Raw genomic sequence first — 26,750 nt, 5'->3', positions numbered from 1 at the left:
GCTTGTGTTATTATTATTAATTAAATTTATATGCCGCCCTATACCCGCAGGTCTCAGGGTGGTTCACAAGATAAAATTACAACATAAAAACGCAAAATATATAATCAAAATATAAACAGAAACAGCCAAATAACCCCTCCCGCCAAAACACACACACGTAAAAACAGTTTAAAACATTTTTTTAAAAAATGAAAAACTACAATTAAAAAGCAGCTTAAAGGAATGTAAACAGAAGGCTCTGCTGGGCAGCAGCAGTCCTTTTGTAGCCTGTCAGGCCCCATACTAGGCCTGGTGGAGGGAGGCAGGCAGGAGCAGGAGCCTCAGATTCTCAGCAGGAAATATCAGCATTCAAGAGTCTGGTATTAAAATCACACAAGTTCCTCCTCCTCCTTTCCTCTCTACCGCGACTTCACTTTGCAGCTCAGGAATTTATGTCTGAGCAAACCGCTGTTGTTCTGACTGAAGCATGTATCCACGTCTGATAAACGGGACCCCTCTACTGCCCACTACAACTGGGACTCGTACCAAAGCCTTGCCATGTGTGCTGCTCCTGTTCAAGATTCCCACCAGCCAGCTATGTCCCTTTTCAGGATACTCCATCTCCCCTCCCCATTTTCAGCCAGCATTCCACTGGAGGTTTAAGAGAGCGGCAATTAGTCCAGAATTTTTTTTAAAAAACCAAGCCAAAATTTATTTCTTTTCCACTTTACATCAAGTGATACTGTTTATTTTTTCGTAAAAACAAAACAAAAAAACAAAAAACCCAATATATACAATGTCTTTCAAGGTTCCCAAGGTGGACTGCGCCTCCCGTCAACTTCTGTTTCTACATGGTAAAGGACATCTGCTAGCGTGTGTTCCACCACAGCAACCCAGCCCATGTCACTGATCTGTGGAGAAGGAAGGGGGGTGGGTGGGAGAGAAGAAGTCAGCTATCTCAGGGGACCTGTCTTGTTGCATTACAACTCCAAGCATCCCTGACCATTAAGCCATGTTGGCTGAAACTCGATGGAAGCTGAAATCAAATGTCTGGAGGGCCACAGCTTCCCCATCCATAGTTTATTTTGAATTTTTAAATTCTGCCTTTCCATTAATTAAGCATCTAATGCGGCTTGCACATCAACAACATCTAATTAACCAAACGTTCTGGTGAAAGTGAAACTACAGATGATAAAAAGGCAGCAGCAGAAGACAGATGGGTCATCCATTTCCAGTGCTATTTAGTATCTGTATGAAGGCACTAGAAGTGATCAGCAGGAGAACTGGGGCAAAGGACCATCTGGTGACTATCAGCTCTATTTTTTTGCCGCAGTATCTCCATCAGAATTAGCCCTGGAGGCCTTGGACCAGGGTCTGGATGCAGAAAACGGAGGCTCTGTGGGCAAGTGGCTCCTACGACTGAGAAACAGGCCTGTTGCAATGGGGATTGGAAAGAAGAATGGAGATGAGTAGTATTTTGGCCTGCATGCTCCAGGTTTCTGTACCAGGTGCAAATAACATGTGGTCCTGCAGATCTTGCAAGTTCCATCATTTCTCGATGAATGGGTTATGCTGGCAGCAGCTAATGGAGGGGCCACCTATTCCCAATTCCTGTTGCACACCTACCCTGGCAAAGCCCAAACTTTCCCCCCTGTCAGGTGGTAACTGAAATGGGATTCTAACTGTCAAAGTTGCCTTGCGACTCTTTAAAATGAAAGTCCTCCCTCTTCTGCTGGTGGGCATTGCCTTGGGGTCACGTAGGGACTTTGAAAAATTGGAATCTATCCAAACCCAATTCCTCAGGGCCATACTCAGGATCCCCCCCTCCGTGGCAGGTGCGATCATGAGATTGGAAACCGGTTGTCAAGCCTTTAGGTATGTGGCCCTGAAAGCGAAGTTATGGCTATGGCTCAAGCTCTGTTTCAGACCGGTGGGTTTGGCCCCCTTGATTCTGAGGGATAACTTTAAATCTCCATGGGAAGGGGAGATAGTGGAGGAAGTGCAGAAGTGCGGGTTGTCCTCCCTTTATATAGAGTCCATGACGTATAGCCACGCAAAGGCGGTGATCGCCCAAAGATTAAGGGATATTGCCAGACAGGAGGACATAGCCCGTGTGAAACCTGGGTTGTTTCTGGGGGAGCAGATGTATTGGGCTGCTCCAGCTCGCTACCTGGCGGATATCCACTACGTGGAATACCGCAGACTATTTACTGCGGCTAGGCTGAATGTTCTTGACTCGGCGGTTCTGAAGGGAAGATATGGAGGAGTCCCATATGACCAGAGATTATGCCATTGTGCGTTGGGTGAGGTAGAATCCACAGAGCACATTTTACTGAGCTGTCCCTTCTACAACGATTTAAGACAGTATCTTATAACCCCATACCTACCCTAGCTCAGTCCCCGACAAAGAGGAAAGCAGACAGCATATCTGCTAAATAAGTCTTTTAGGAAAACAACTTTGTCAGTGGCTAAATTCCTTTTCCTGGCACTTAAGTGTCGGAAACGTATAACTGAATGCCTTGATGTGGGTTATCTGTGAGAGGTTTAGTACTGTGGCCCTACCTTATTTATGTACCCCTATGATGTTTTAGTTTATAATTCTGTATCGTGTTTTATCTCTGACTATCGGTCGAATAAAGGAAATTGATTGATTGATTGATTGAAATGGGATTCTTAAAACAATTGTAATCCAAGGAGTGTTCCTCTAAAACAAGCATTGAGAATCCAGATGTTTCTGGACTCCCAACTCCCATTGGCCAGAGCAGTCAGGGACAATGAGAGCTAAGGTCCAGTAACACAAGGAGGCACCTAACCCTACAATGAAAACTGCCTGTCACAAACACACACTCTTTGGGGTCAAGGGAAGAGCTGACCTGGAGTGTAACACCTAATTTGTGCTTCTTTTAAAGTGGCAATTCAATCATAATCCAGAGCTAATTTTACTCAGTGTTTCTGAAGTGCAATGCAGTATGCATTGTATCCAACTAACATTTACTCAGAGCAAAATTCACTGAAATGAATAGGCCTACATTAGCTACAGAATGTGGTAACTGCCACAACTCCTTGGAATCGAGCTCCAATTATAGGTTTCTAGCTCTCATGACAAATGCTTAGGAACACGAATGGTGTGGGATATAGTTTCATTTACCACATATTCCTTCCTTCATCCGTGTAGTGAAGCAGGTTCTACATCCTTGGTCTAATTCACATATTTTACTCCTACTGTTGAAATTTAGGTTTCTGGGTCAGTGAATCTGGGAATTTTTTTTTTTTGAACACACAGAATCTTAGACTCTCAACACACAAAGACTTGAAGTTTCCATTGCCAAAGAAAGTCACATGTAAAAATCATTCTCATATTCCTACTTACCGGGCGGTAACTGATATCTCTTGGCGGATATTTGAAGTAGGGTCCAAAGTTTATAGAAACCTATAAAAGGAAAAGGATCTATTAGTTTAGTGCTATTGGGGGAAATGGTGCTATGAAAGACACCCAGTTGATAAGGATACTTTATAGAAATTTTAACAGGCTCGGTGAGTCTGGGTAACTGCTAGTAAAACAGGAAAATGAAGAAATTTTTTTTTGGGGGGGAGGCACAAGTAGACAATTAAGCACAATTTAAATACCTCCTTTAGGGAAGCTGAAGGAAAAAAAACTAATTGAGAATGAGTGCTAGTCTGGAAGCCATAAAGTGACAAAGATCTCCATGCAGGCCAGAGAGCAGGCTGGTAGAGGAACAGGGCCCTCCCACTGGCGTAGAAACCAAATGGGCAGCCAGAGGAGAGAGTATCCCAGGGGCAGGCCCCTTAGCCCTTGGCACTGGTGTAAACAGGTGGTGAGGAAGAGAGACCAGGGAGAATCTGGCACCTGCACATTAGCACCTGGACCTGTCAACTGTGAAAAGCTGGAAACACCTGCTTACCCCAAGCACACAGCTAATGTTCATGCCAGAGTGGGCCTGGTTTTTGTTAAGGATCCAGACAACCCTCTTTGTTTCAAATCCAAGAGTTATCAGATGAACTCATGATCAGCCTCCCACGGGTACATACCGTGCAGCCTTTATACAGAGAGACGGCAGGGAAATAAACACCTTCAAAAATATCTTTGTATGCAACTCCTTGGCTGGCACCATTTTTATAGAAGATTATCTGAAAAGAGACAGACAGGGATCACACGAGGAGGCTTGCAGTTCTCCTTTATTGGGCAGGGCTTGCATGCAGGCTTCTCCTTCCAAATGCCAACTTACTTGGCTTCCGTGAGCTTGTTTTAAACTCTTCTCAGCTTTATCCACAAAGTCCTTCTCTTCGAAGTACAAGTAGCTTTTGAACTTGATCAAAGCCTAAGAAGGTAAGCAGTGGAGTAGGACAAACACCTAGTCAAGGCACAAAAACGCAACTAAAACAGTGAAGCACAAACACTGGCTATTGAGGCAGAAAACCTCCACGCTTGCCAAATTGTGTGTGGAACTCTAGGCACTTCAGTGAGATGGTCCTTGAGACTCGGAGGCTGAGGTGGTAACACCAGGAATGCACAATGGGACTGTGAGAAAAGCAAGGCAAGGCAAAAATGAAAAGTGTGTGTACTTGAATAGATGGACCAGCAAAAAATGCTACCTTCTGTACCTTTCCCATTCAGCCTTTTTGCCATGAAGTGGAAGGACTGAAACTACCTAGTCCAAATATGTATTAGAGCTTAGTAAGAGACCCGAGGAGTCTACTATAATAGTTTATTATAGCATATGTATTCTCAGGACAGATCACAGTGATCAAGGTCAAAGCTTGGCTCAAGCCTCTCCTTTAAAAGAGCACACCCCTTCCTTACCTTATCTTTGTAAGTATCTGGTAGCGATTTGGCAGTTTCGGTTTCATCTGGAAGGCTGATATAAAAACCAAGCACGTCTCCCTGGCCGTAGCTTGAGGAATAATGTTTACCAATTGACTGGTGGAACTTGGTGCCTTTCTTGCTGCGCCAGGAGTAACTAAACTTGTCGTAGCCAAGGGGAGCCTGAAGGTTTCCTGCAGAAAACCGGAGGTTCACAATAAGGTACCTGCCTGGACTTACATGCTATCTATATAGAGTCAGAGGTCTCCTGGGAAGGGGGAGAAGGAATGAGGACAAAAGTTTATCGCCAATTTCTACCTGGGTGGGGAGGTGGCGGTGCTGGCCCCGATTTCCTTGCCTGCAGTGATGTACCATGGCAGCCCTGCTGTGAGGGCCAACAGGCAGGAAGAGTCATGCCTCAGTCCCCAGAGGACTGCCATTGTGTTAGCTGCGCTGATGCAACAGCCCTTTGGAGATCCTAGAATGGATCCCACAGCAAGGCTTGAAGGCGTATGATGCAGCAACCTTACTCAGCAGGCCTGGTAAGCGCCAAGATGGGAGACTATTTGGGAACCTTAAGCACAGCCCTGAGTGCTCACTGGAAGAACAGATCGTGAAGCTGAGGCTCCGATACAGTGGTGCCTCGCAAGACGAAATTAATCCGTTCCGTGAGGCTCTTTGTATAGCGGAACTCACAAGACATTTTCATCTTGCAAAGCAAGCCCATAGGGAAATTCGTTTTGCGAAGCGCCTCCAAAACGGAAAACCCTTTCATCTAGCAGGTTTTCCGTCTTGTGAGGCGTTCGTCTTGCGGGGCACCACTGTACTTTGGCCACCTCAAGAGAAGAAAAGACTCCCTGGAAAAGACCCTGATGTTGGGAAAGATGGAGGGCACAAGGAGAAGGGGACGACAGAGGACGAGATGGCTGGACAGTGTTCTCGAAGCTACCAGCAGGAACTCACAAGACATTTTCATCTTGCAAAGCAAGCCCATAGGGAAATTCGTTTTGCGAAGCGCCTCCAAAACGGAAAACCCTTTCGTCTAGCAGGTTTTCCGTCTTGTGAGGCGTTCGTCTTGCGGGGCACCACTGTACTTTGGCCACCTCAAGAGAAGAAAAGACTCCCTGGAAAAGACCCTGATGTTGGGAAAGATGGAGGGCACAAGGAGAAGGGGACGACAGAGGACGAGATGGCTGGACAGTGTTCTCGAAGCTACCAGCATGAGTCCAAACTGCGGGAGGCAGTGGAAGACAGGAGTGCCTGGTGTGCTATGGTCCAGGGGGTCACGAAGAGTCGGACACGACTAAACGACTAAACAACAACAACAAAGCACATTGCCTTGGAGTTCTATGATGAGAGAAAGGCCAGGTACTAAATGTCAGTAAATAAAGCGCAGGGCCGGCGGGCTTACCTAGCGGCTGAGACCAACCAAGTCTGGCAGCTGTTTCAGGAGGCATCTCATCCACAGAGATCTCAAAGTACCAGGCTCCTTTCCGCACCCCATGTGAGGCTCGTACCATGGAGTAGCCTTTTTCTCCTATGACTGTCAATCTGTCATCTGAGATCTTCAATTGGGGAGCTGCAGTTGTTGTAAATAATTAATAATAATAATAAATAATTATTTGTACCCCACCCATCTGACTGGGTTGCCCCTGCCACTCGGGCGACTTCCAACATGTATAAAAACATAATAAAACATTACACATTAAAAAGCTTCCCTATACAGGGCTGCCTTCAGATGTCTTTTAAAGGTTATAATCTCCTTGACATCTGATGGGAGGGCGTTCCACAGGGTGGGCACCACTACCGAGAAGGCCCTCTGCCTGGTTCCCTATATCTTCACTTTTTGGAGTTAGGGAGAGAGGAAGAATACTTAAAGCCTTCTGCGTGTTTAAATTATCAACTGTGAGCAAGTGAAGCAAGCACCAAGGACTGAAATGTTCTAAGATCTCTTCTCTGTTGCATCTGCATCATCATCATCATCATCATCATCATCATCATCATCATCATCATCATGTCTCAGTGCAGGTTACAACAATTATAAATTCAATATTAAACTCAGTGAAAACCAACTACAGTCACAGGGGTAAGGTGGGTTCTGAAAACACAGGTCTCAGGTCTATTCATCAGAAATGATATAATGAAGGTGCCAGGCACACCCCTCTGAGAAATTTCACAATTCCTCAGGAGTTTCCACAGAAAATGCCCTCTTCTGGGCCACAACAACCCCTTAATTTCTGAGGGTGGTGGAATTACCAATAAGGCCCCCTCTACTGATCTTAACACCTGAGAGGGTCTGTAGGAAAGGATGTTATCTTTCAGATATTTGGGGCCCAAGTCATTTAGGGCTTAAAACGCTGAAGAGAAATGGGTTATATGAGTTTCAAAAGGACCTCCTGTCAGTAATCTGTCTGCTGTATTTTGGACCAGTTCAAGTTTCTTCAAGGGCAGCTTTTAAAATTATGTGCAGAGCAAGGCTGTTTAAGGCCGCAGTCTTATCTGTGCAACTTGAGTCTATTCTTGTTGTTACTTGCAGACGGGTAGGGAGGCTGCAGATACAGAGCTCAGTGCCCATTACAGTGGTGCCCTGCAAGACGAACGCCTCGCAAGACGGAAAACCTGCTAGACGAAAGGGTTTTCCGTTTTGGAGGCGCTTTGCAAAACGAATTTCCCTATGGGCTTGCTTCGCAAGACGAAAATGTCTTGCGAGTTCCTGCGGGGTTTTTTCCCTTTCCCCCCCTTTTCCTAAGCCCTAAGCCGCTTATCAGCTAATAGCGCTAATCCGCTAAGCTGTCAATGGGCTTGCTTCGCAAGACGAAAAAACCGCCTTACGAAGAGCCTCATGGAACGGATTAATTTCGTCTTGCGAGGCACCGCTGTACTCTGCACTGGGTAACAAACTAAACTGCAGCACACTGTAGACTGACGCTGTGGACTGAGATTTAAAATAATGTTTGTGCACACAAATAATGTTTGAGACCTTTGCCTCTGTTATAGGATGCCATTTTGAATCCTTCAGCTTCCTCTCAATGTGGGCCACACCACCTCTCCAGCTTGGATATTTGAAGCAGAAATAGCCAGGGGATGGGCACTGACTTGTGACACCCAGCGGAGTCAAGTTAGGCATGCTGCCGTTATCAACATCATCATTGTAAACGTCACACAGATGAGCATAGTATGTAAGTCTGAAAAGCCTCTATGCAGAACGCTCTTCTCTTGGTAGCCTGAAGCCTGTGGCAACACAGTGCTTAAGAAGGAGAAAATCTATTTCAGTTTTCCACCAGTGCTACATCTCCTGCCGCCTTGACCTGTAAGTGTGGAAAGAGCTCTATTCCGTACCTCGGTCATGCAGAGCCAGGAGGACTCGTTCGTAAAGGCAGGCTCTGTAGAGATCTCCAGGAATAGGCTTGCCTGCCCAGCAGTCTAGCTCTAGCTTCTCTGGGTCAGGGGCATGAGGGTCAGGCTCAGCCAAAATGTAACGGTATCCATCTTTATTAAAGGGGTGTTCCAACGGGTACCCGTGGGGCGGAAGACGCTGGGCGGAGAACATAGGATCACTGGGAAATGGAGAAAGAGGCATTGAAAGTCTATGGAAGCACAGCTGATGGGAGTTAAGAAAAAAAAGTTGGTCATTCAACAACATTTCTCTTCCCCGAGCCCCTGCCCTGCTTTTGCTATTACTTATATAGATGTAAGAAGGAAGCCCCCCCCCCCCCCCGCCCAAGTGCATCATCAAATATTTGGCTTTTTGTTTCAGAAGCATGCTCAACACTGCAGGATGCTTCCCCCCAAATTAGCAAGCAAACAACTGCAGAAGAGGTAGGCACGAAACAGAGCATACCAAACCCCAAAGATCACCTAAGAAAATATATACGGCACTTTTAAATTTGCAATGAATTGTATGATCTTTAGAATCACAGAATCTTATGAGTTGGAAGGGACCCCGAGGGCCATCTAGTCCAACCCCTTGTAATGCAAGAATCTCAGCTAAAGCATCCATGACAGATGGCCATCCAAGTTCTGTTTAAAAACCTCCAAGGAAGGAGAGACCCCCACCAGGCCCTGGAGATCTGAATACATTTAAAGTAGCTAGGTCTTCCCTTACTACCTCTTTTCTTATCTTGGGCTGCAGCTCATTTCTTGCATCATTTCTTGTGTTATCACCAGGTTGGGCATCGCTTTCCTTTTGGGTGAAGACGGAAGCAAAGTAGGTGTTGAGTAGTTCCGCCTTTTCTCTGTCACCCAATAGCAGCTGTGGGGCCACCACTGAGAAGGCCATTTCTTGTGGGCTTGCCAATTCATTTTACCAGTGGGCATACAAAGAACCTCAGGGGCAGATATTAGATCACAGGCAGTGCCAAATCGTGGCAGACGGTCTTTAAGGGAATATGGCCTTATCACAGTCCAACTGGTTCAAAAGCAGTGTCACGTGTTCAACCTACTGGCTGCTACTAGCACCTAAAGGTAAAGGTAAAGGACCCCTGACAGTTAAGTCCAGTCACAAACTACTCTGGGGTTGCGGCACTCATCTCGCTTTACTGGCCGAGGGAGCCGGCATTTGTCCGCAGACAGTTTTTCCGGGTCACGTGGCCAGCATGACTAAGCCACTTCTGGCGAAACCAGAGCAGTGCATGGAAACGCCGTTTACCTTCCCGCCGGAGCGGTACCTATTTACTATCTACTTGCACTTTCACGTGCTTTCAAACTGCTGGGTTGGCAGGAGCAGGGACCGAGCAACGGGAGCTCACCCCGTCGTGGGGATTTGAACCGCCGACCTTCCGATCGGCAAGCCCTAGGCTCAGTGGTTTAGACCACAGCACCACCCGTGTCCCTGCATCTAGGGTGCTGCATTTTGCACCAGCTAGAATGTTTGCCATTTTCTTTTATCACAGATTTCCCCCCATTTTCTACTGTTTAAACTGAACCATCTTGTGTAGTTTAGCACAAAAGCAATATACAACTATAGTCAATAAATTATTTTTAAAAGTTAACATGGGGACAACAGTACGCACTTTCCCTGATTATCTGCATACTAAAGACAATCTTCTTCCTTCTTACCTCCTGGTTTTCTTGGTTGCACCTGTAGTCCCTCCATCTTGCTGCTTGCGTTTGGCTCCTCTTCCTTTCCCACTAGTTCCTGCCACAATACCCCCTTGGGGAAGAAAATGCCACAAACATGTCTGTCATTTGAAGATACAACTCAAAGAGAAAGAGACAGAGAATGAATCAATTCAACATTCCCTGGATGCGTTTGAATCTCAACAAAACCAGACATTTTTCAAGCAGAAGCAGAATTTTCATATCTAAAACTGTTTACATTTTGTTTGCTTCTTGGACTGTACTAAGTATAGCATCAATCAAAGTGGCATTTTGACTAAGACAGAAGAACCTTAACACTTCAAGTGTCACCAGGCATGTATTAATTTAAAAGCCAGTCATTGTCATCCCTTTCATGGAGATTCGAAACACATAAAATGAAAAAGGGAGTTGAGTCAGTAAGGGAAGAGGAGGAGGAATAAATAAGCTACAATCAGATTGTCATTCATTTCAACACTACACAAAATCAGTGCTCAAATCATGGGGAGAAAAAGTCAGGGGACCCTTAATGAAACCCACAACCCTTACACCATGACGTCTTCCAGGTTTTGACAAAAAAGCCTTCCCATGATCTGGGCAATCTTCTAAAAACAATTACTATGGGGACCAACACAAAAGGTAAGAGGGCCACCCGCTCAAGTCCCCCTGTAATTTGAGCACTGCACAAAATAGTTAAGATACACTTGGACACACAATCTCCGCATCAACTATAAGCAACCGCCACTCAAAGACAGCAAACTAGAAAAACCAAAAGCACAAGATGTTTCTCTGCAGTGTTAGAAACTGATCGTTGGTGGTACCAACTGCTTGATAGTCCATGCAACTCTCCCCCCGCCCCTTCTTGTGCTTGTTTATCCAAGGGCCTTGCAGGTATGTATGCACCTGTATGTGTGCCAGTGAAACGACAGCATCTACTTTGTGGGGGAAGCATTTGCAGCAATACTGGAGATTGCGGGCTCAGACCATTTAGGACTTGGAGAAGGTATAAACAGCTGTATACACTACAAAAAGCTGCTAACAAACTGAAAGGTGCCAAAGAAGTTTCCCAAAGGAATCATACTAAAAATTATTTAACTGTTGATTACCTGTACCATAACATATTTTGGGGTGGTTTTTATGAGAAATGAGACAGAACCCATGCCCCTCTATGTGAGGCTATCAAGCCTGTGCGCGTGACTCAAAAAGTACATGAGTACACGATAGTAGTCTGGAAAGAGCTCAATCACAAGGCCAGGCCTGGACAACATAACAACCAAACGTTGGCTTAGCTCAGTGAAGACGCAAAAAGCAGCTATGGGCTCCTTTCCAAGGCCCTGCAAGTTTGGCTTTACAAAGCCATCAGCTTCCAAACTGGTCACAATTGTGACACTTACTGCATCACATGAAGGAAATTCAGTGTTGCATGTGACTGTCTCTTTTAATACCAGTTTTGTACTGAGTCATTTGAATGGAAGAAGTGACTGCTCAAGGATTTTTTCCCCATGCTTATGTTCAGAGGGCGATTCCAATTCACTTTAGATGACTCTGGGTGTTGAACTGTTCTAGATTCATTCAAAGCGATGTGCACAAAATATGAGCATCAACAGTAGACGTCTCCATTATGTATGCTCCCTGCTCCTGATGAACCCAGAGCTAAAAGTTTTTTGTACTGCAGACAACCACCTTCAAACAGTAGCATAAGCTGCCATAACTACAAGTGTAGCAAGCTTTGAAATCAGTATCTCTCTAGAAATGAAAGAAAAGCGGCCTTTGAAGGTTGCATTTTATTTTGCACAACCATGACTCAAAATGCTTGTTCTAGCTTTCTAAATTTGGGTGAAAAATCAAAACAGAGACCTTCCACTTTCTAACTATACAGTGCCCCTTCTCAGGGTGAAACCAGGGTACCAGTTCTCTCTCAGCACGGCAGAATGGGAACCTCATAGAAACCTCATGACTGGCTCCTATTCTAAAACCGTGAAAACAGCTTTCATTTAAAAAAACCAAACTGGACTTTGGAATCATCATCAGGTTTGTACTCCAGCCTTCCTTCAATGAGCTCTGAGCCAGCAACACTGGGAGTCTGAATTTTAGCCTCAAAACAATTCTGAGGAATAGGCTAGGCTGAGAAATTGGGACTTGTCACAGGGAGCAGTGATTTCAGCCAAGGTGTCCTGAGCCTAAGAACAACAAACTCTCTCTCAGGACAACCTAGCTTACAGTGATTATAAGTAAAGCTCATCAAATAAGTAAAGTAAAAACTGGTTGTCTGAATCCAAAAGTCAGTGTTAGCACAAACTTGGTTTTAGTTGTAATTGTTTTAACACCTCTAATTAGGCAGAAAACCAAAAGGTGCAAATGTTCGAATCAATTTCTTAAAAGCCATTTCCCCCATGCATTTCTTATTTATTTATCCTTACAGCTTGATTGTTTCAGCTCAAAATGGGCACCAGTGTTTCCTTGCCCTGAAACAACCCTGTAGGGAAGATTATCAGTATTCCTATTTTACAGTTGCTGAGGCTGAAGAGCCAGGGACATCTCAAGGCCTCCCAACAGAGGCCAAGTGAGCAGAATAAAATAAACTTGGAGAAAATGTGGTTTAAGTGACAAGTGAAAGGCAGAATGTGACCTTTAAAGCTTTTGATGCTTCACGTTAATGTGTAATTTGATGTGCCATTTTAACGGTTTATGACAGCCCTGGGATTAATGATTTTTAGCATGTAAAATGATTGGCAGACAAGAAAGGAAGGAAGAGAGAAAGAAAAGATTTTTGTGAACCACAATACTTAAGTTTTAAGAAGCTGAAAAGTAAATATTCACCTCCCAAAGAGGCTCCACCTGAAAGAACAGAAGTTGCACCATGTAGTTGTCAAGTTTTAATGAGAGAAAAAAGAAAACACCACGGCATGAAATGGAGATAAAAACACTTATATTAGCCCTGCACATTACCAGTCTGCAAAAGTTATTTGCCTGGTTTTCATTTTCCCCCTGCTAACTTCTACCAAGTGAGCTGATAGAGGAGGGAGGCATCTCTGCACCGTGAACCTCTTTGGTTTCTGTGAAGGCAACAAATCAAAGGGTTCACTTTCCCTCTGTGGCCAGTATGGGATTGCAGCAAACCCACAGGCAACAGACAAGAAGTCAAGTGACTCCTCCCTCTTCCAGCAGCCCACCCACTCGCTCGCACAGAATTCCGGCTATAGTGACCAGGCAACTTGCTAAATATCAGAAAAAGACACCCATCTATATTGAAGATCTTGAACAAGATCTGCAGTACTTTAGGCTCAGCTTACATGAAGCACAATCCTCTGGAAAGTTTGCCTGCACAGCCTGCTCTGGGATCAATGGGAGATGTGCAAGAGAACAGCCATGCTAATCTTTTAAAAATAAAATCCAGATCTGAGTTGAGAAATTTCTAGCTTTTAGCATTTACAAATTCTTGAAAACATAGCTGCATCCAGTGAAATACAACCACAGATTCATTTTGCTAAATTCTGGGGGGCCAACTGGTCAAATTTAATATTCTAAGGATATCTCTCAGTTAGTAAGACTTCTAGGGTATCTCAAGATTAAGCTAGTTATGGCTGCAATCCCATAGTGGCACTTCCAAGGAAACATGCACAGGAATGCCATGTAAAGGGGGTTCCATTTGAGCAATGAAGAAGCTGTTAGGGCTTGAGAATTTAAAATGTGCCATTCAGATTTCCCCACTTGGAAAAGAAAAGGAACTTGCCATTCAGACTTCCGGTGGTAGATACAGCACTGCTCTGTTTCTGGTTATCATATGCAGGGCCAATATTAGCAAGATCCTAAAGAAGGAAAAATCAAATACACACCATTAAAAGTTACACGCCTTGGGCTGTTTGGATCAAATCTCACTGCTCAAGATCTGAGCATTTTGAAGATAAAGCAGGTCTTTTACAGCACAATCCCACCAAGCGTATTGACTCTGAAGGAAATCCCACTGTATTCAGTGGGGTTATTCCCAGGTTAAGTATGTTTAGGTCTGAAGTTGTGCCAAGTACATTTGTTAAATGTAACAATACAAATGATTTCTGTCCGACAAAGGCCCTCATCTCCCCAAGTGTCCAAGATCCTGTTGTTCAATAGATTATTAAAGCAACCTGCTCAAAAGCTTTGACAAATAATAATTCAGCAATATTTTGAAATGATCAAGTAACTGAGATAGCAGTCATCACTATCCTGAAACTGCAGAGCTGAAGGGAGGCCAATGCTGACCTCTGTCACCAGTCAGAAGCCCAGGGCCACCGAGAGGCTGCCTCTCAAGAATATCATCATAGCAAGGGTGGGGGGGGGGAGCAACCTGGCCGCATCTCTCAACCAAGGAAAGGCACAGATGCTCTAACACTCACTTTCTTCTTCCCTCCCCAACTGCTTTTCCTTTCATCTGGTATCAGTTGGATTATCACTCTGTGCGCAGGGACTATTTTTTCAGCACTTAAAAAATCTTAAGATACAGCAAGCCCACAACCCAGGCACATTTAACTTGAATGCATTCAGTTTTATGAACTTGGCCAAAAAAAATTCACAAAATTTTAAAAGGGGCAGAAAGGGGCCATGTGCCTGGGATTTGGCAATCCCACTTGCCAGTGTATTTTGACTATACATGATTCTGGCTTTAGGCACAATTCCCATAACATAACCCCCCACATACCGTATTTTTCGTCCCATAGGACGCTCCGTCCCATAGGACGCACCTACTTTTTTTTGGGGGGGGGGGGAAATAAAGGAATTTTTTTCCCCCTTTATTTCCCCTCCAAAACCAGGTCGGGGAACAGTGGGATGGCGGTGCTGCACCTCCCCGCTGTCCCCCGAGCTTGTGGGGCTGGCCGATGTCTGTCCGGCGCGCGGGGCGCTCTGCTTCAGGGCGCCCCGCGCGCCGGGCGGCAGGCTGCTATCCGCAGCATGGGGAGCCCTGCGGGGAACTCCTGCAGGGCTCCCCACGCTGCGGATGTCTGTCCGGCGTGCGGGGCACTCTGCTTCAGGGCGGCAGGCTGCGGACACCTGCGCGAAGCACGGGGCATCCTCCAAAGGGTGCCCCTTGCTCCGCGCTGCCGGCTGCCGCCCGCAAGCCCTGCGCGTCATATAGGGCGAAAAATACAGTAAGTTGCAGGCTTACTGTGCTTTAAAAATGAATAAACCTTACTCACTTTATTCCCATGACATACCTGGTCTAAGAGTCCAAATTTGGGGTAATCTTCCTCTGGATCTTTGCTTCCTGGGTCTGGATGCTCTTTTACCAAAAACACGTCCCTTTCTTTACACTAGAGTAGAACATTCAAACAAAATCATGTGCTAATGGCATTGTGAAAAGTACCTGGGATGTTATGTGGTGGGGTTTTTCCTGCCATAAAGACAAGCGCTTATGGTGGCTGAGATAAAATAGAGGCCGACTGAGGATTTTATTTAAAAAAATTAAAGGGTACAGTAATGTAACAGGTATATTTTCAAACCAATGATTTATTTTTTTTTAAAAAAAAAATCAGCTTCTTAACCAAGCTTTAATAAAAAATAAATTTGCAATTTTGTTATGTCCCACTTCATACATGTTTGAAGTACGCTTCCGAGCACAATTCAAAGTGTTCTTGCTGACCTTTAAAGCCTAAACTGTCTCGGCCCAGTATACCTGAAGGAGCATCTGCAGCCCCGTCATTCAGCCCTGACATTGAGGTCCAGTTCCGCGGGCCTTCTGACGGTTCCCTCACTGCGAGAAGTGAGGTTACAGGGAACAAGGCGGAGGGCCTTCTTGGTAATGGCGCCCGACCTATGGAACGCCCTCCCATCAGATGTTTACTATCTGACTTTTAGAAGACACCTGCAGGCAGCCCTGTTTAGGGAAGTTTTTAATGTTTTATGTTTTATTGTGTTTTTAATCTTCTGTTGGGAGCAGGACTAGGGCATGGTGAGGTGGGCCCCCGCCAGGGGCGCAGGTGATGGGGGGGCGTGCAAAATCGGCTAAAAATCTGTCCATAAATATAAATATTGATTATTGCCTCATAAGAAATGGTTTTAAATAGACGGTGAATTGAATGGGTGGAGCGGGGGGGTTGGAGGAGAGGCAGAAAGAAGAGCTAATTTGTCCGTGGCTAGGGGGCGCAATCTGAACGGTTCTGCCAGGGGTGCAAAATCACTTAGCTATGGCTCTGGTTGGGTGCTGCCCAGAGTGGCTGGAGAAACCCAGCCAGATGGGTGGGGTATTAATTAACATCATCATCATCATGACTCACCATTGTTTTTACAATATTATTCGGCCAAGTCATCTTCCCTGGTCTTTGTCGTGTCGTCATACACTCCCAATACTTATCAATGAATGGTATAATATCCTGTTTGAAATCAAAGGCAACAAAGGCAGAGTATTTTATTAAACATATAAAATGGGGCTTTGGAGAGAAACTTGGTAATCTATATCAGTGGTTCCCAATCAGCTAAGTACTGCGGACCCCGTTTTTCAAAAGTCAAGCCGTGGACCTCCTACTTTGGAGAATTCTGATATCTCTATGGTAGTTTTTGTTATGTGACTGGTGCCACAGACCCCCTGGGTGGGTTACACAGACCACCATTTGGGAATCACCAATCTACATGATTATCTACTTATTTCTAGCATTTAAGCTACTGGACAAAATATATTAGTGGGCAAAGACTAAAGAACATGAACTAAATTCACCAAGGCACAGTTCCATGTAAACTTACTGCAGTGTGCATAACTTGCAGGGTATAATCTGTGTTTTCCAACGCAAAAAGCACATTACTGATGAAGGCACAGTTAAGAACCAAGGCCTTTGACAGTTTCCACGAACTAAAATAATGGAGATAATTTGAGGCTCTCTGTGAGGATAGCAAACGTACATACCAAATACAGTGGAACCTCGGTTTTCAAACATCTTGGCTGCCAAAAGTTTCAGAAGCCGAACGCCGAAAACCTGGAAGTGAATGCTTCCTTTTTCGAACGTGCCTTGGAAATCAAACGGCTTCTGAGGCACGTTTCTCATCCCCCCCCCCCATTTAATTTGCCAACAGCCCTTTGATCCTTGGTTTTCGAACATTTTGGAGGTCAAATGGTCTTCCGGAATGGATAACGTTCAAAAACCGAGGTTCCACTGTACAAAGATACGGTTTAGTTTTCACTGATATGGCACACCTGTTTTGAACTGTACCATTTCATATGGAAGATAAGGGGTTGCATAACTGTCCTCCACAGGCAAAAATTCCCTCCGGAGGAAACCTGGTATCTGCGAGATGAGTTCTAACTTAGCTGTCCCCTAAATTCTTCCACGTGCTTCAAAGCATACAGAATGCCAAGAGCTACAACTGTGACAATTAACCCCTACCTTATCTTTTGAAAACATTGTTTTCGGGTGTTCATCTTGGGTCCTCGATTGCCAGGTTAAGTTTGCCAGCGCACTAAGACACATTTCCTTCAGATCTTCAGGGAAAGAACAGATACAGAAATGAAGCAGGCTATCTTTGGCTGCCCTGCACAAGCAAAACATACTACTATTATGGAAGCATCAGGTGAAAAAAAGGCTTTTGGTGAATTGGGAAGGATGTAGAGAGCTGGTGAAATAGTTTGACAGGAAAGGAGCAATTGGGTGGGCTACACAACTTATAGCTCTGGGAGATGTGGAATTACTTTCCACATTGCAGCAACTACAATGCCGGGTCAGATGAGAAACGCTTCAAGCTCTCTTTGCTTTTGGCAATTAGCTCGATGTCTCCCAGAATGTCACACAAAACTCACAATGGAAGATTCGAAATTGTTCAAAATGGCATCAAGGCAGGACATAAGGGCCATGGCTCATTTGGCTCTTCCTGTGAACAATTTTTATATAAAATCAACAAGGAGAGAAAAGGTAACCAAAACACTCAATATTTAAGTGAAATCAGAGTTTCTAGTGGCAAAGCTTTAGAAGAATTTGGAAACTTATTTTATCTAGTCCCAAATGAAAGCAGGAGGCATTTTAGAATCTGCTGCATTTGGTAGAGACTTCAAGGTAGCATATTAGAATTGGGTTATCAGCAGCTTTTGGCAACATGGTCTTTGATTCATATCATTCATATCCCGGTTAACTGAAATCATCTCTAGCCAAGGATTTTTGAGATTCAACAGGTTAGCGTTCTGCCATGAAAGAGGATATTCTCACAGTTATATTTAAGACTGCCATATACATAATGAGAAAAGGTGAAATCATGATTTAGCAAGTTTATATGCGTGCTAGGGATGGCGGCTACCCTAGATAATCCCGCATTTTGAAGGTTATAGATTTAGAAGTATAGGAACAAATAAAAGACAAGACACTTTCCCATTTCCCCCTTGCTTGCTTGCTTACTTGCTTGTTTTCTTAAGAAGTATGTATTCCCACTGTGATGACAAATATTGCAATGGAAACTGTAGTTGGTCATAAAAGGCAGACAGGCTCTGGAAAACAAAAATGCAGTGCTCCTTTTCTTACTGTACTTTAAAATAAGTAACGAGTACTGGCTTGTGACAGAAGAATAAAATCCCCATCAATTTTACAGAATTAGAGCTAACAATACTAAAGAATTCAAGATGAAAAACTACCTTAAAGCCTCCCCACCCTGTTTTTAACCACTCTTGATGTTCGGGTTCTAGAGTGAGTTTGAAGTGTCTAGAGAGGCAGAACTAAGAAACAAAATATATCAAAATTTCACGCAACTTTTCCACAAAGACACTGAGTTATAGCCTAATCTATGCATAATCTATGCTCTTCAAATTATGACCCATATTCAACCTCTTCCCATTTTAGCCAAGTAATCCCACCCCCAGATTCTTCTAAAAACAGCAGCTAAGGAAGTCATCACAAAACATGAATAGGCTGACTGCCTCCACCCCAACCTCCTTGTAGGTCAAACACTGATCTACAATCTACTTAAGATAATGTACCTGCATTTAAATATTCCAGATATTGGGGAAAGGCAGTAGCTCAGTGACAAGCTCTGCTTCACGTGAAGAAGATCCCGGTTTCAGTCCCCGGTAACTCCTGACGTAGCCCCTGCCTGAAACCCTGGAGTGTTGCTACCCAGTATAGTCAATACTAAGCAAGTGGCCCGATGGTATAAAGGCAGCTTCCTGTGTTCCAGGTCTAAGCAGGTGCCTAGTCTCAATGCAGCAAAGAATTCCCACCTCAACCCCACAAGAGAGACTGTACCTTGGGGGTTGCTATCTTGCAACACAGCCTGCAGGCTGGCTCACTTGCATGAGCCACCTGAAGCCCCTGCTTGGTTAACATCACTTTTTGTGCATGAAAGTTGCTGCATTGCAGTGCAAAGTTGGAAAAGAATGGCTTCAAATGATGGAGTTGGAAGATACTAACTTTGTGGGACCATTTCAGATCAACTGAGCCGAGTAGATGGCCTACAAATCACAGCTTTAAGACCAGTTCATTAGAATTCACATAGCTACAAAAATATTTTTCAAGCCCCACTTTGTTTACTGACTCCATGGAATGTTGCAATTCAGCTCAACCTCTTTGGATCCTTTTATTTAGAATGAGCCAGCAAAATAGCCTTTGCTCACTCAGTTTAAGCCAAGGTTGTCAGCATTTCAGGGAAATACCAGCAAGCAAATAGAAGTTCAACTTTTCATGGAATTAAAAAAAAAATGTAAACATCCAGGACTGTAATTCATAAACAGTATACTCAGGATAACTGAAATAGATGGGTTTTCTCAAATTAAGTAGGTTAAGGACTGCAGCTCCACAGCGTTGTGTTTGGCACAATTTGTTTTATTATCACTTCACAGTTCTATGTGTGCTCGATGCTACACAAACACAGAGAAGCAAGGTCATTGCCACAGTTCATTATGCAGCAAGTTCATTAGGCAGCAGAATATTAAAGAAATCATAAAACTAATGCCTATTTTACCCAGCAGTCCTACAAAATTTTTGCCGCTTCACAAATCACACGCCAGCCGAGATGAAACCGAGGTTTTAGCTTAAGGCTAAATTAATTGAAAATTTATAAATGAGTGGATATTGAGTATTTCTTTCACAAGCTGAGAGCTGGAAGAATTATTGGGCAAGCCTGCAGTTTATCCATTTGATATTTATTGGTAACATGAACTATTCAATAATGTTCAGCATGGACATCAAGAAAATGACATGCAAAACTCAACAAAACAGAATCAAAGTTTTGTCTAAGGGATTATTATTTCTGTGTAGAAAATCAGTTGCTACTCTGTTGTTGTTTCCTCCTTTTATTTTTTACAGTGGGAAAATCATTTATCATATATTAGTCTTTTGGTGTTTACGTTGAGAATACCTTGCTGCACACGTATTCACAAAAAAGCTATAAAGGCATATGGCTAAAAAGCAAGAGAGAGATTCAGATGTAGAATTTCTAAAGTCAGCATAACTCAGTGCATGGCTACTTGGGAGAAGGTATCAGTATTTCAATGGAGCTTTCTCGCAGGTAGGTATAGGACTGAAGCCAATGGGCGGTACTATAATTGTTCCAAGATGGAGGTGCATTCATAAGCTGCGGCTCTGAGCTCTCAATACTTCACTTACTCACGCACAAAACTGTTACTAAGAGAGCTGAGTGGGGGGTGCTCGTGTAATCTCACTGTATACAAGTTGTACAAGTGACAATAAATATTGCAATTTCAATTTCATAATGAACATTCCATCTGCCAGACAAAACAATCTCCCCTCCACCCCCACCCCCGCATGCACTGCTCTGGGGGAGCTGCCCCAGAGCCAATTTTGGGGGGCATGAGAGCCATGGGGAAGCCCTATGATGCAAGCGGAAGTCCTCACACATGACCTATTAGGTGAATCCTGCCCAATGCCTCACGTAGCATTTTTCTTTATGGCTAGCAGTTTTATAAGCATGGCTTTGAGAGAAAAAACTAACACTGTGCTGTCATAGAAAATTAAAGCCCCAGTGAATTCAGTGGTGCTGACTTCCAAGTAAATACATTTAGAAAATGATTAGGTAGCTGAGCTCATACTGCCCTCTTCTGGAATTACAAAACTTTTCATACAGAAATTGACAGAACATTTAGAAAGTTCTTTAAGATGTGTCTATTAGGAGGACCAAACTAGAATCCGAGTACAAACGGGAATCACATGGCCCAAAAAGGAGGAAAAACTGCAAATACTACATACGTGGTATCAATGCCAAATGTTTCTGCCGTAAACCATTTGGTGCAAATTCCACACTGCAGCTCAATTTCTCCCAGCTGTCGTCCGTTCTCTTCATCTATTGAGCTGGTCTGATTATCCATAACTTCAGAACTGTCGCCAACACCCTCCTGGAACAACATCAGTGCAAGTGTACCAAAGGAAGAGCTAAGAACAACTTCTTCTATCCCACCCTTCCTCCATGGAACTTGAAGTGATACACACAGCTCTTCCCCTGCTTTATATCCTCACAACAACCCTATGAGGTAGGTTAGGCTGAGAGATCCAAACTTATTTCATGAACTGTATGGCTGTGATTTCTTCAGTCTTAGTCCAACACTAATGGACACATTCAATGCCTTTTGCTAGGCTAGTTTTGCCAGAATGGAAGACACAAGTTATGACATTCATCTCATTTAAGAACAATTGCAACAAGTGTGGGCTTTTTTAAACATTAGTTTTCCATGATACAGAAATAGATCACTTCTATATCTTGGTACAATAAGCTTCCTTTTCCAAACTTTCAGAACCCTATAAAAGCTGCTATTTTATGTATTAATTTGATCGTTTAAATTCTGGTTTTTAACAACTTTGTAACTGTAAAAATTAATTGTAAGTCGACTAGAGACTGCCCTGTGTTAAGATGCAATTATTTAATTTTCTAGTCACATAAGTGTATAAATTGGGTGGAAAACAAACAAACATAAAAAAACAAACTATATAGTGAAGTAAGAGAAGAAAAGTTTGTGGGTAAACTTTGATCACACCAGTCCTACAGAGGCTCAGGAATTCACTTTGCCTAGGTTTGTATTAGCATGCCACATTGAAATAATTTCCCACCTTGGGATAGGAATACATGGATCCACTTTAGCCCACTATCCAGGAGCAGTAAAAGACAAAGATGTTGCACTTCATAGACAGGTAGCCAAATTTTACCTTAGGGCGCTGTTTTCAGAGTTAACAAACAGTTATTGGCAGATGGTTTTTAAAAACCAGTACAAAGCATGTTACAACAGAATGTGTTAGTTCGAAGAAACCCCACCATGAACAGTGCATAAAGTGCCAGTCGTCATCTGATTCATCTGTCCAGTGGTAAGCAATGTGGAATCTCAAACCCTCCCCCCGCCCCAGTATGCTGTTATCCTTCTGGTTAAAAGGCAATCTGCCAATAAGTCAAAATTCTCACCTTTAAAACCTTCTCATCTTCTCCCATTCCTTTATAATAGCCATGTTGTTCCTTTGCAACTCCACTCATCAGCAATCCCTAAGTAGCCTAAGCAGTGCATGAGATTTGTGCAATGAATATTTTGCTTTACTTTTGGAGAGCTGAAGAACATGCCTTCCCCTTCCTTCACCAACTACAAAATAGTCTGGCAACAAACATGATGACGACTGGCGCTTTAATCATGTCAGGGGCTCCTTTAACAGGCTTTGTGGATGCATTACTGTTATGTGGTGCCCAATATGACATCCAGGGACTGAAAGACTACTTCCAAATCCCTAAACAGTTCATTCACAGGGCACATAGCTCTCCCCATGCATGTGGTATCCCAGCAGAGTAGACTCAATTCACGTACCAGTGCATCCTTTCCACTGGAAGATTCCGTCTCCATGGTGGCAGTGACATCGGCCAGGGATGCATCCCCTCTGAAGGACACAGAAAGTCATGATAATGTTTTGTACACTTTTTAGGCATTATAGAATCACAGAGTTGTAAAGGACCTGGAGGGTTATCAGTCCAACTCCCTACAATGCAGGAATCTCAACTAAAGCATCCATAACAGGTAGCCACCCAACCTCTGCTTTAAAACCTCCAAGGAAGGTTGATATGCAGGACAGCTATGAAAAAGAATATACATTAAAAAAGCAAGGCACACACAAAAACCACTCTGCTGTCCATTCAGCCATTCTGCATCATTCAAAACTGTGTAGTTAATCCATGGGTAGGCAAACTAAGGCCCAGGAGCCGGAGCCGGCCCAATCGCCTTCTAAATCCGGCCCGCGGACGGGCCAGGAATCAATATGTTTTTTACATGAGTAGAATGTTTGCTTTGATTTAAAATGCATCTCTGGGTTATTTGTGGGGCATAGGAATTCGTTCATATTTTTTTTTCCAAAATATAGTCCGGCCCCCCACAAGGTCTGAGCAACAGTGGACCAGCCCGCTGCTGAAAAGGTCTGCTGACCCTATCTGACCTTAATCTATTGTTAACCAGAGATTAGCCCTGACCTGACACAGGTCCACAAAGTGAAAAGGAGGCCTAAATGTAGAAGTGCGCCTTTATTCCTAGAACAGAAAGCTTCTTCAACAAAGTTTAAAAAAAAAGTTTCTCTGTCATCAGGATCCTTCTCATACTCAGTAGTCAGATGCTTGTCCAGAGAGCACATTGAGATAGGAGTCTCACTCAGCTTTGGTACCTTGGTACAGTTTACTTGACTGCCTCCTGAGCAAGTAAGCATACACAGGGGCCAGGATAGGAAAAAGGAAACTGCCTTATACCATGTCAAACTATTTCTCCATCTGACCCAGCACTGCCCACCACGACTGGCACAAGCTCGCTGCTAGAGTGTTAGGTGGAGGTCTTTCCCATCACCTATCAACTGAATTAGAGCCTGAACCTGCGATCTTCAGCATGCAAAACATGTGTTCTTCCACTGAAAAAAAATTGCCCATACACATCAAATCTCTTGTTCTTGCTTCTGATCTAGGAAGGGAAATTGCACTCAAAAACTTCCTTTTACACACACATACTTGCTGAATCAGGCATGCACAACAGCATTACGTTTATGCCCTGTCTTTCTATCACGGCATTCAAGGCAGCATATACGTAGTGGAGAAAACAGGCTGTCATGCAGGGATGGCTGCTCCACTTGAAATCCTGCACCCTCCTGCACTAGGAGCCTTCAGGACAGAGCTAGTAATGGAAGAGGGTTTCTGATCGTCTGCGTTTAGGCATAAACATTTTTTTTTGGGGGGGGGGGAGAGACTGCTCACACTAAAGACCAGGTGGGGGAAAAAGGGAAGTATTTACCTGGGGTCAAAAAATGTTGGTGAAGGTGTCAGGTGGACTTCATTGGATAAAGCATTCCACACACAGGGAACCACAACTAAGAAGGCCCCCTGATTTGTCAACATCCTCCAAGCCTCCCTTACTAATTTTTATTAGTGTTACTCTACTACCGCTTTATTTTCTACAAACTGCTTTAAGCGCAAAAGTATCTGTGGAAAATGTGAAATAAACTGGTTTACTATATGGTTCCTCACCCTGATTTTATTCTTACAACCCTGTGAGTTAGGCAACACAAGAGATAGTTATGTGACCCCCGAACGGTCGCCATCCATTGTTCTGCCCAGATGCTGAGGTCCAGCGCCAAGGGCCTTCTGGTGGTTCCCTCATTGCGAGAAGCAAAGCTACAGGCAGAGGGCCTTTTCGGTAGTGGCACCCGCCCTGTGGAACATCCTCCCACCAGATGTCAATAAGATAAACAACTACCTGACATTTAGAAGACATCTGAAGGCAGCCCTGTTCAGGGAAGTTTTTAATGTGCGACATTTTAATGTATTTTTAATCTTTGTTGGAAGCCGCCCAGAGTGGCTGGGGAAACCCAGCCAAATGGGCAGGGTACAAATTATTATTATTATTATCATTATTATTAATTATAGTAACCAACCCAATGTCCCCACCGAGCTCCATGGCCAAGTGGGAATTTGCAGTTGGGTACCTCCTGCTCCGTGGGACGCAGGTGGCGCTGTGGGTTAAAGCCTCAGCGCCTAGGACTTGCCGATCGAAAGGTCGGCGGTTCGAATCCCTGCGGCGGGGTGCGCTCCCGCTGCTCGGTCCCAGCGCCTGCCAACCTAGCAGTTCGAAAGCACCTCCAGGTGCAAGTAGATAAATAGGGACTGCTTACCAGCGGGAAGGTAAACGGCGTTTCCGTGTGCGGCTCTGGCTTGCCAGAGCAGCGATGTCACGCTGGCCACGTGACCCGGAAGTGTCTCCGGACAGCGCTGGCCCCTGGCCTCTTAAGTGAGATGGGCGCACAACCCCAGAGTCTGTCAAGACTGGCCCGTACGGGCAGGGGTACCTTTACCTTTTACCTCCTGCCCCACCCTGATGCTCCAGCTGTTACATCACACTTGATTACGCTTGGAAACAAGTGCCCTTAGATTGAATCACAACACAGGCCCACTTAGCTAAGGTAACTTCTAAATCTACAATGAATGGCTCTGGCTTTTTCGGGTTTCTGTGGAAGAAACTTTCTCCCCCATAGCTGGAGGTTAACTTTATTGTTAATTCTCTGAACAGGGCCAAGAGAATGGCAGGGTGAGCACATGCCACATGGATGACAGAGCCAGCTCATTTCCTGCTGCTCCAGAGGGCAGGACCCAAACTGACGGATTCAAATTGCCAATAAGGAGATTCCAACCATAACTTTCTGACCGTAGAACCAACTCTCTTGGAGGGTGGCAGGCTCTCCTTCACTGGAGGCTTTTAAGCAATTGTCTGGGTGACCATCTGTCCTGGATGCTTTCGTTAAGATTCTTGAATTGCAGGAGGGTTGGACTAGATGACCCCTGGGGGCCCCCTTCCGACCCTGCAATTCCATGGCTGAACTCTCTTGCTCAGGTACAGCCCCATTCCTAGGGCGGGGGGAGGCAGTGCAGAAAGCTGGCGCCTGCAGGGAGCATGAACCCCTGCTGGGAAGCAGCAATGGGGTTCTGGGTTCAAGAACAGCGCCTGCGAGAAAAGCACAGGCAGAATCGCTGCAAGGTTGGGGCGGGCAGAAAGACGGACGCAGCTGATTGGGCAGGACGGCACCGCTCTGACCAATGAGACGCAGGCCCGAGAGCCCCGACCAATAGGAGCAGGCGGCGGGAGCCGAGGCTCCCTAGCCAATAGCAGCGGCGGTGCCCGCTTTACTCCCTCAGCCGTTATCGCCGGGCCTCACCCGGTCTCGGAGTCCCCTGTCCCCTGCTCCGCTGAGCCCGAGGCCTCCCCGGTCGTAGATTCCGGAGCCGCCGGAGGAGTAGCCTCTTCCTCGCCTCCCTCGTCCGGCGCTGGAGCAGCCGCTCCCGCCGCCGCCATCTTCCCGCTGGAAACAGGTTCTCGCGAGAACTCCTGCCTGAACTCTCGCGAGATACTCTCCCACTGTAACGCTTCCTTCCTCCCCCCTCCTTTATATTAAAGGGGCAATGTCACTCTCGTTTTCTTAAACAGGCGATGCGATCCACTGCAGGCTTGCAGAGAAGTCTCTGGACTTGGCATGCCGCAGCAAATAAACTATAGCGAGGGGAGGGGCGGGAATGTATTAATATTATATATTTATTAATATCCCCTCTTTTTCCCTGATAGGGACTCAAGGCGGCTTATAGAAAACAATCTGAACAGCTAAAAAACATAAAGGGGAGGGGGGAAATAAGCATTAAAAGCAATTAAAAATTCATAGAATTAAAACTACACACATAACGCACACATATTTTGTAGATACTAAAAATCTATTAAAGCCATACCAATAATTACAATAAAAACAGCACCCCCTCAACACTGCATCTAAAGCTGAATGCAGTGACTAAAACTTTCCCTCTGATCCTGGGTCTAAGTCTCATTGAACCCAACAGGACTCAATTTTCTGTAGGCCTACCTAGAATTGCGCTGATTCATAAGGAATCAGCTCCAGGCTCCAGTACTGCCATTCGTGCCATCAATTTTCAG

General features: G+C 44.7%; 1 protein-coding gene across 2 annotated transcripts; it reads right to left on the bottom strand.

Moving 5' to 3' along the window:
* Positions 1–744: 744 nt before the first annotated feature.
* ASH2L (ASH2 like, histone lysine methyltransferase complex subunit) lies at positions 745–26,156 on the bottom strand. 2 transcript variants are annotated; one of them, XM_079955052.1, is made up of 17 exons: positions 25,987–26,155; positions 22,617–22,686; positions 21,025–21,170; positions 18,226–18,314; positions 17,227–17,321; positions 16,126–16,221; positions 15,067–15,162; positions 13,611–13,686; positions 12,698–12,715; positions 9,860–9,953; positions 8,141–8,358; positions 6,213–6,380; positions 4,802–4,995; positions 4,227–4,319; positions 4,030–4,128; positions 3,350–3,409; positions 745–890 (listed from the first exon to the last, which is right to left on the bottom strand). In XM_079955052.1, exons 1-17 carry the CDS (start codon positions 26,121–26,123, stop codon positions 783–785), a joined length of 1,857 nt encoding a protein of 618 aa, XP_079811178.1. In that variant the 5' UTR covers positions 26,124–26,155; the 3' UTR covers positions 745–782. The 2 variants fall into 2 exon arrangements, with proteins under 2 accessions (XP_079811178.1, XP_079811179.1); XM_079955053.1 differs by lacking the exon at positions 12,698–12,715 and having other exon boundaries at positions 25,987–26,156.
* Between the last annotated feature and the right edge of the window lie 594 nt (positions 26,157–26,750).

The sequence above is a fragment of the Podarcis cretensis genome, assembly GCF_951804945.1.
Source record: "Podarcis cretensis genome assembly, chromosome: 15".
Taxonomy (NCBI): domain Eukaryota; kingdom Metazoa; phylum Chordata; class Lepidosauria; order Squamata; family Lacertidae; genus Podarcis; species Podarcis cretensis.
The sequence above is the reverse complement of the archived record's forward strand: the minus strand, read 5'-3'. Positions and strand labels throughout refer to the sequence as shown.

Bases quoted from the DNA above. Each gene is read 5' to 3' on its own strand.
- ASH2L (XM_079955052.1), bottom strand. From the start codon at position 26,123: ATGGCGGCGGCGGGAGCGGCTGCTCCAGCGCCGGACGAGGGAGGCGAG. The intron at 21,171-22,616 runs GTACGTGAATTG...ATGTTGTTCCAG, and splicing joins CCAGTGGAAAGGATGCACTG to GAGGGTGTTGGCGACAGTTC. The intron at 18,315-21,024 runs GTATGTAGTATT...TTTGTTTTCCAG, and splicing joins ACATTTGGCATTGATACCAC to AGCCTGTCTGCCTTTTATGA.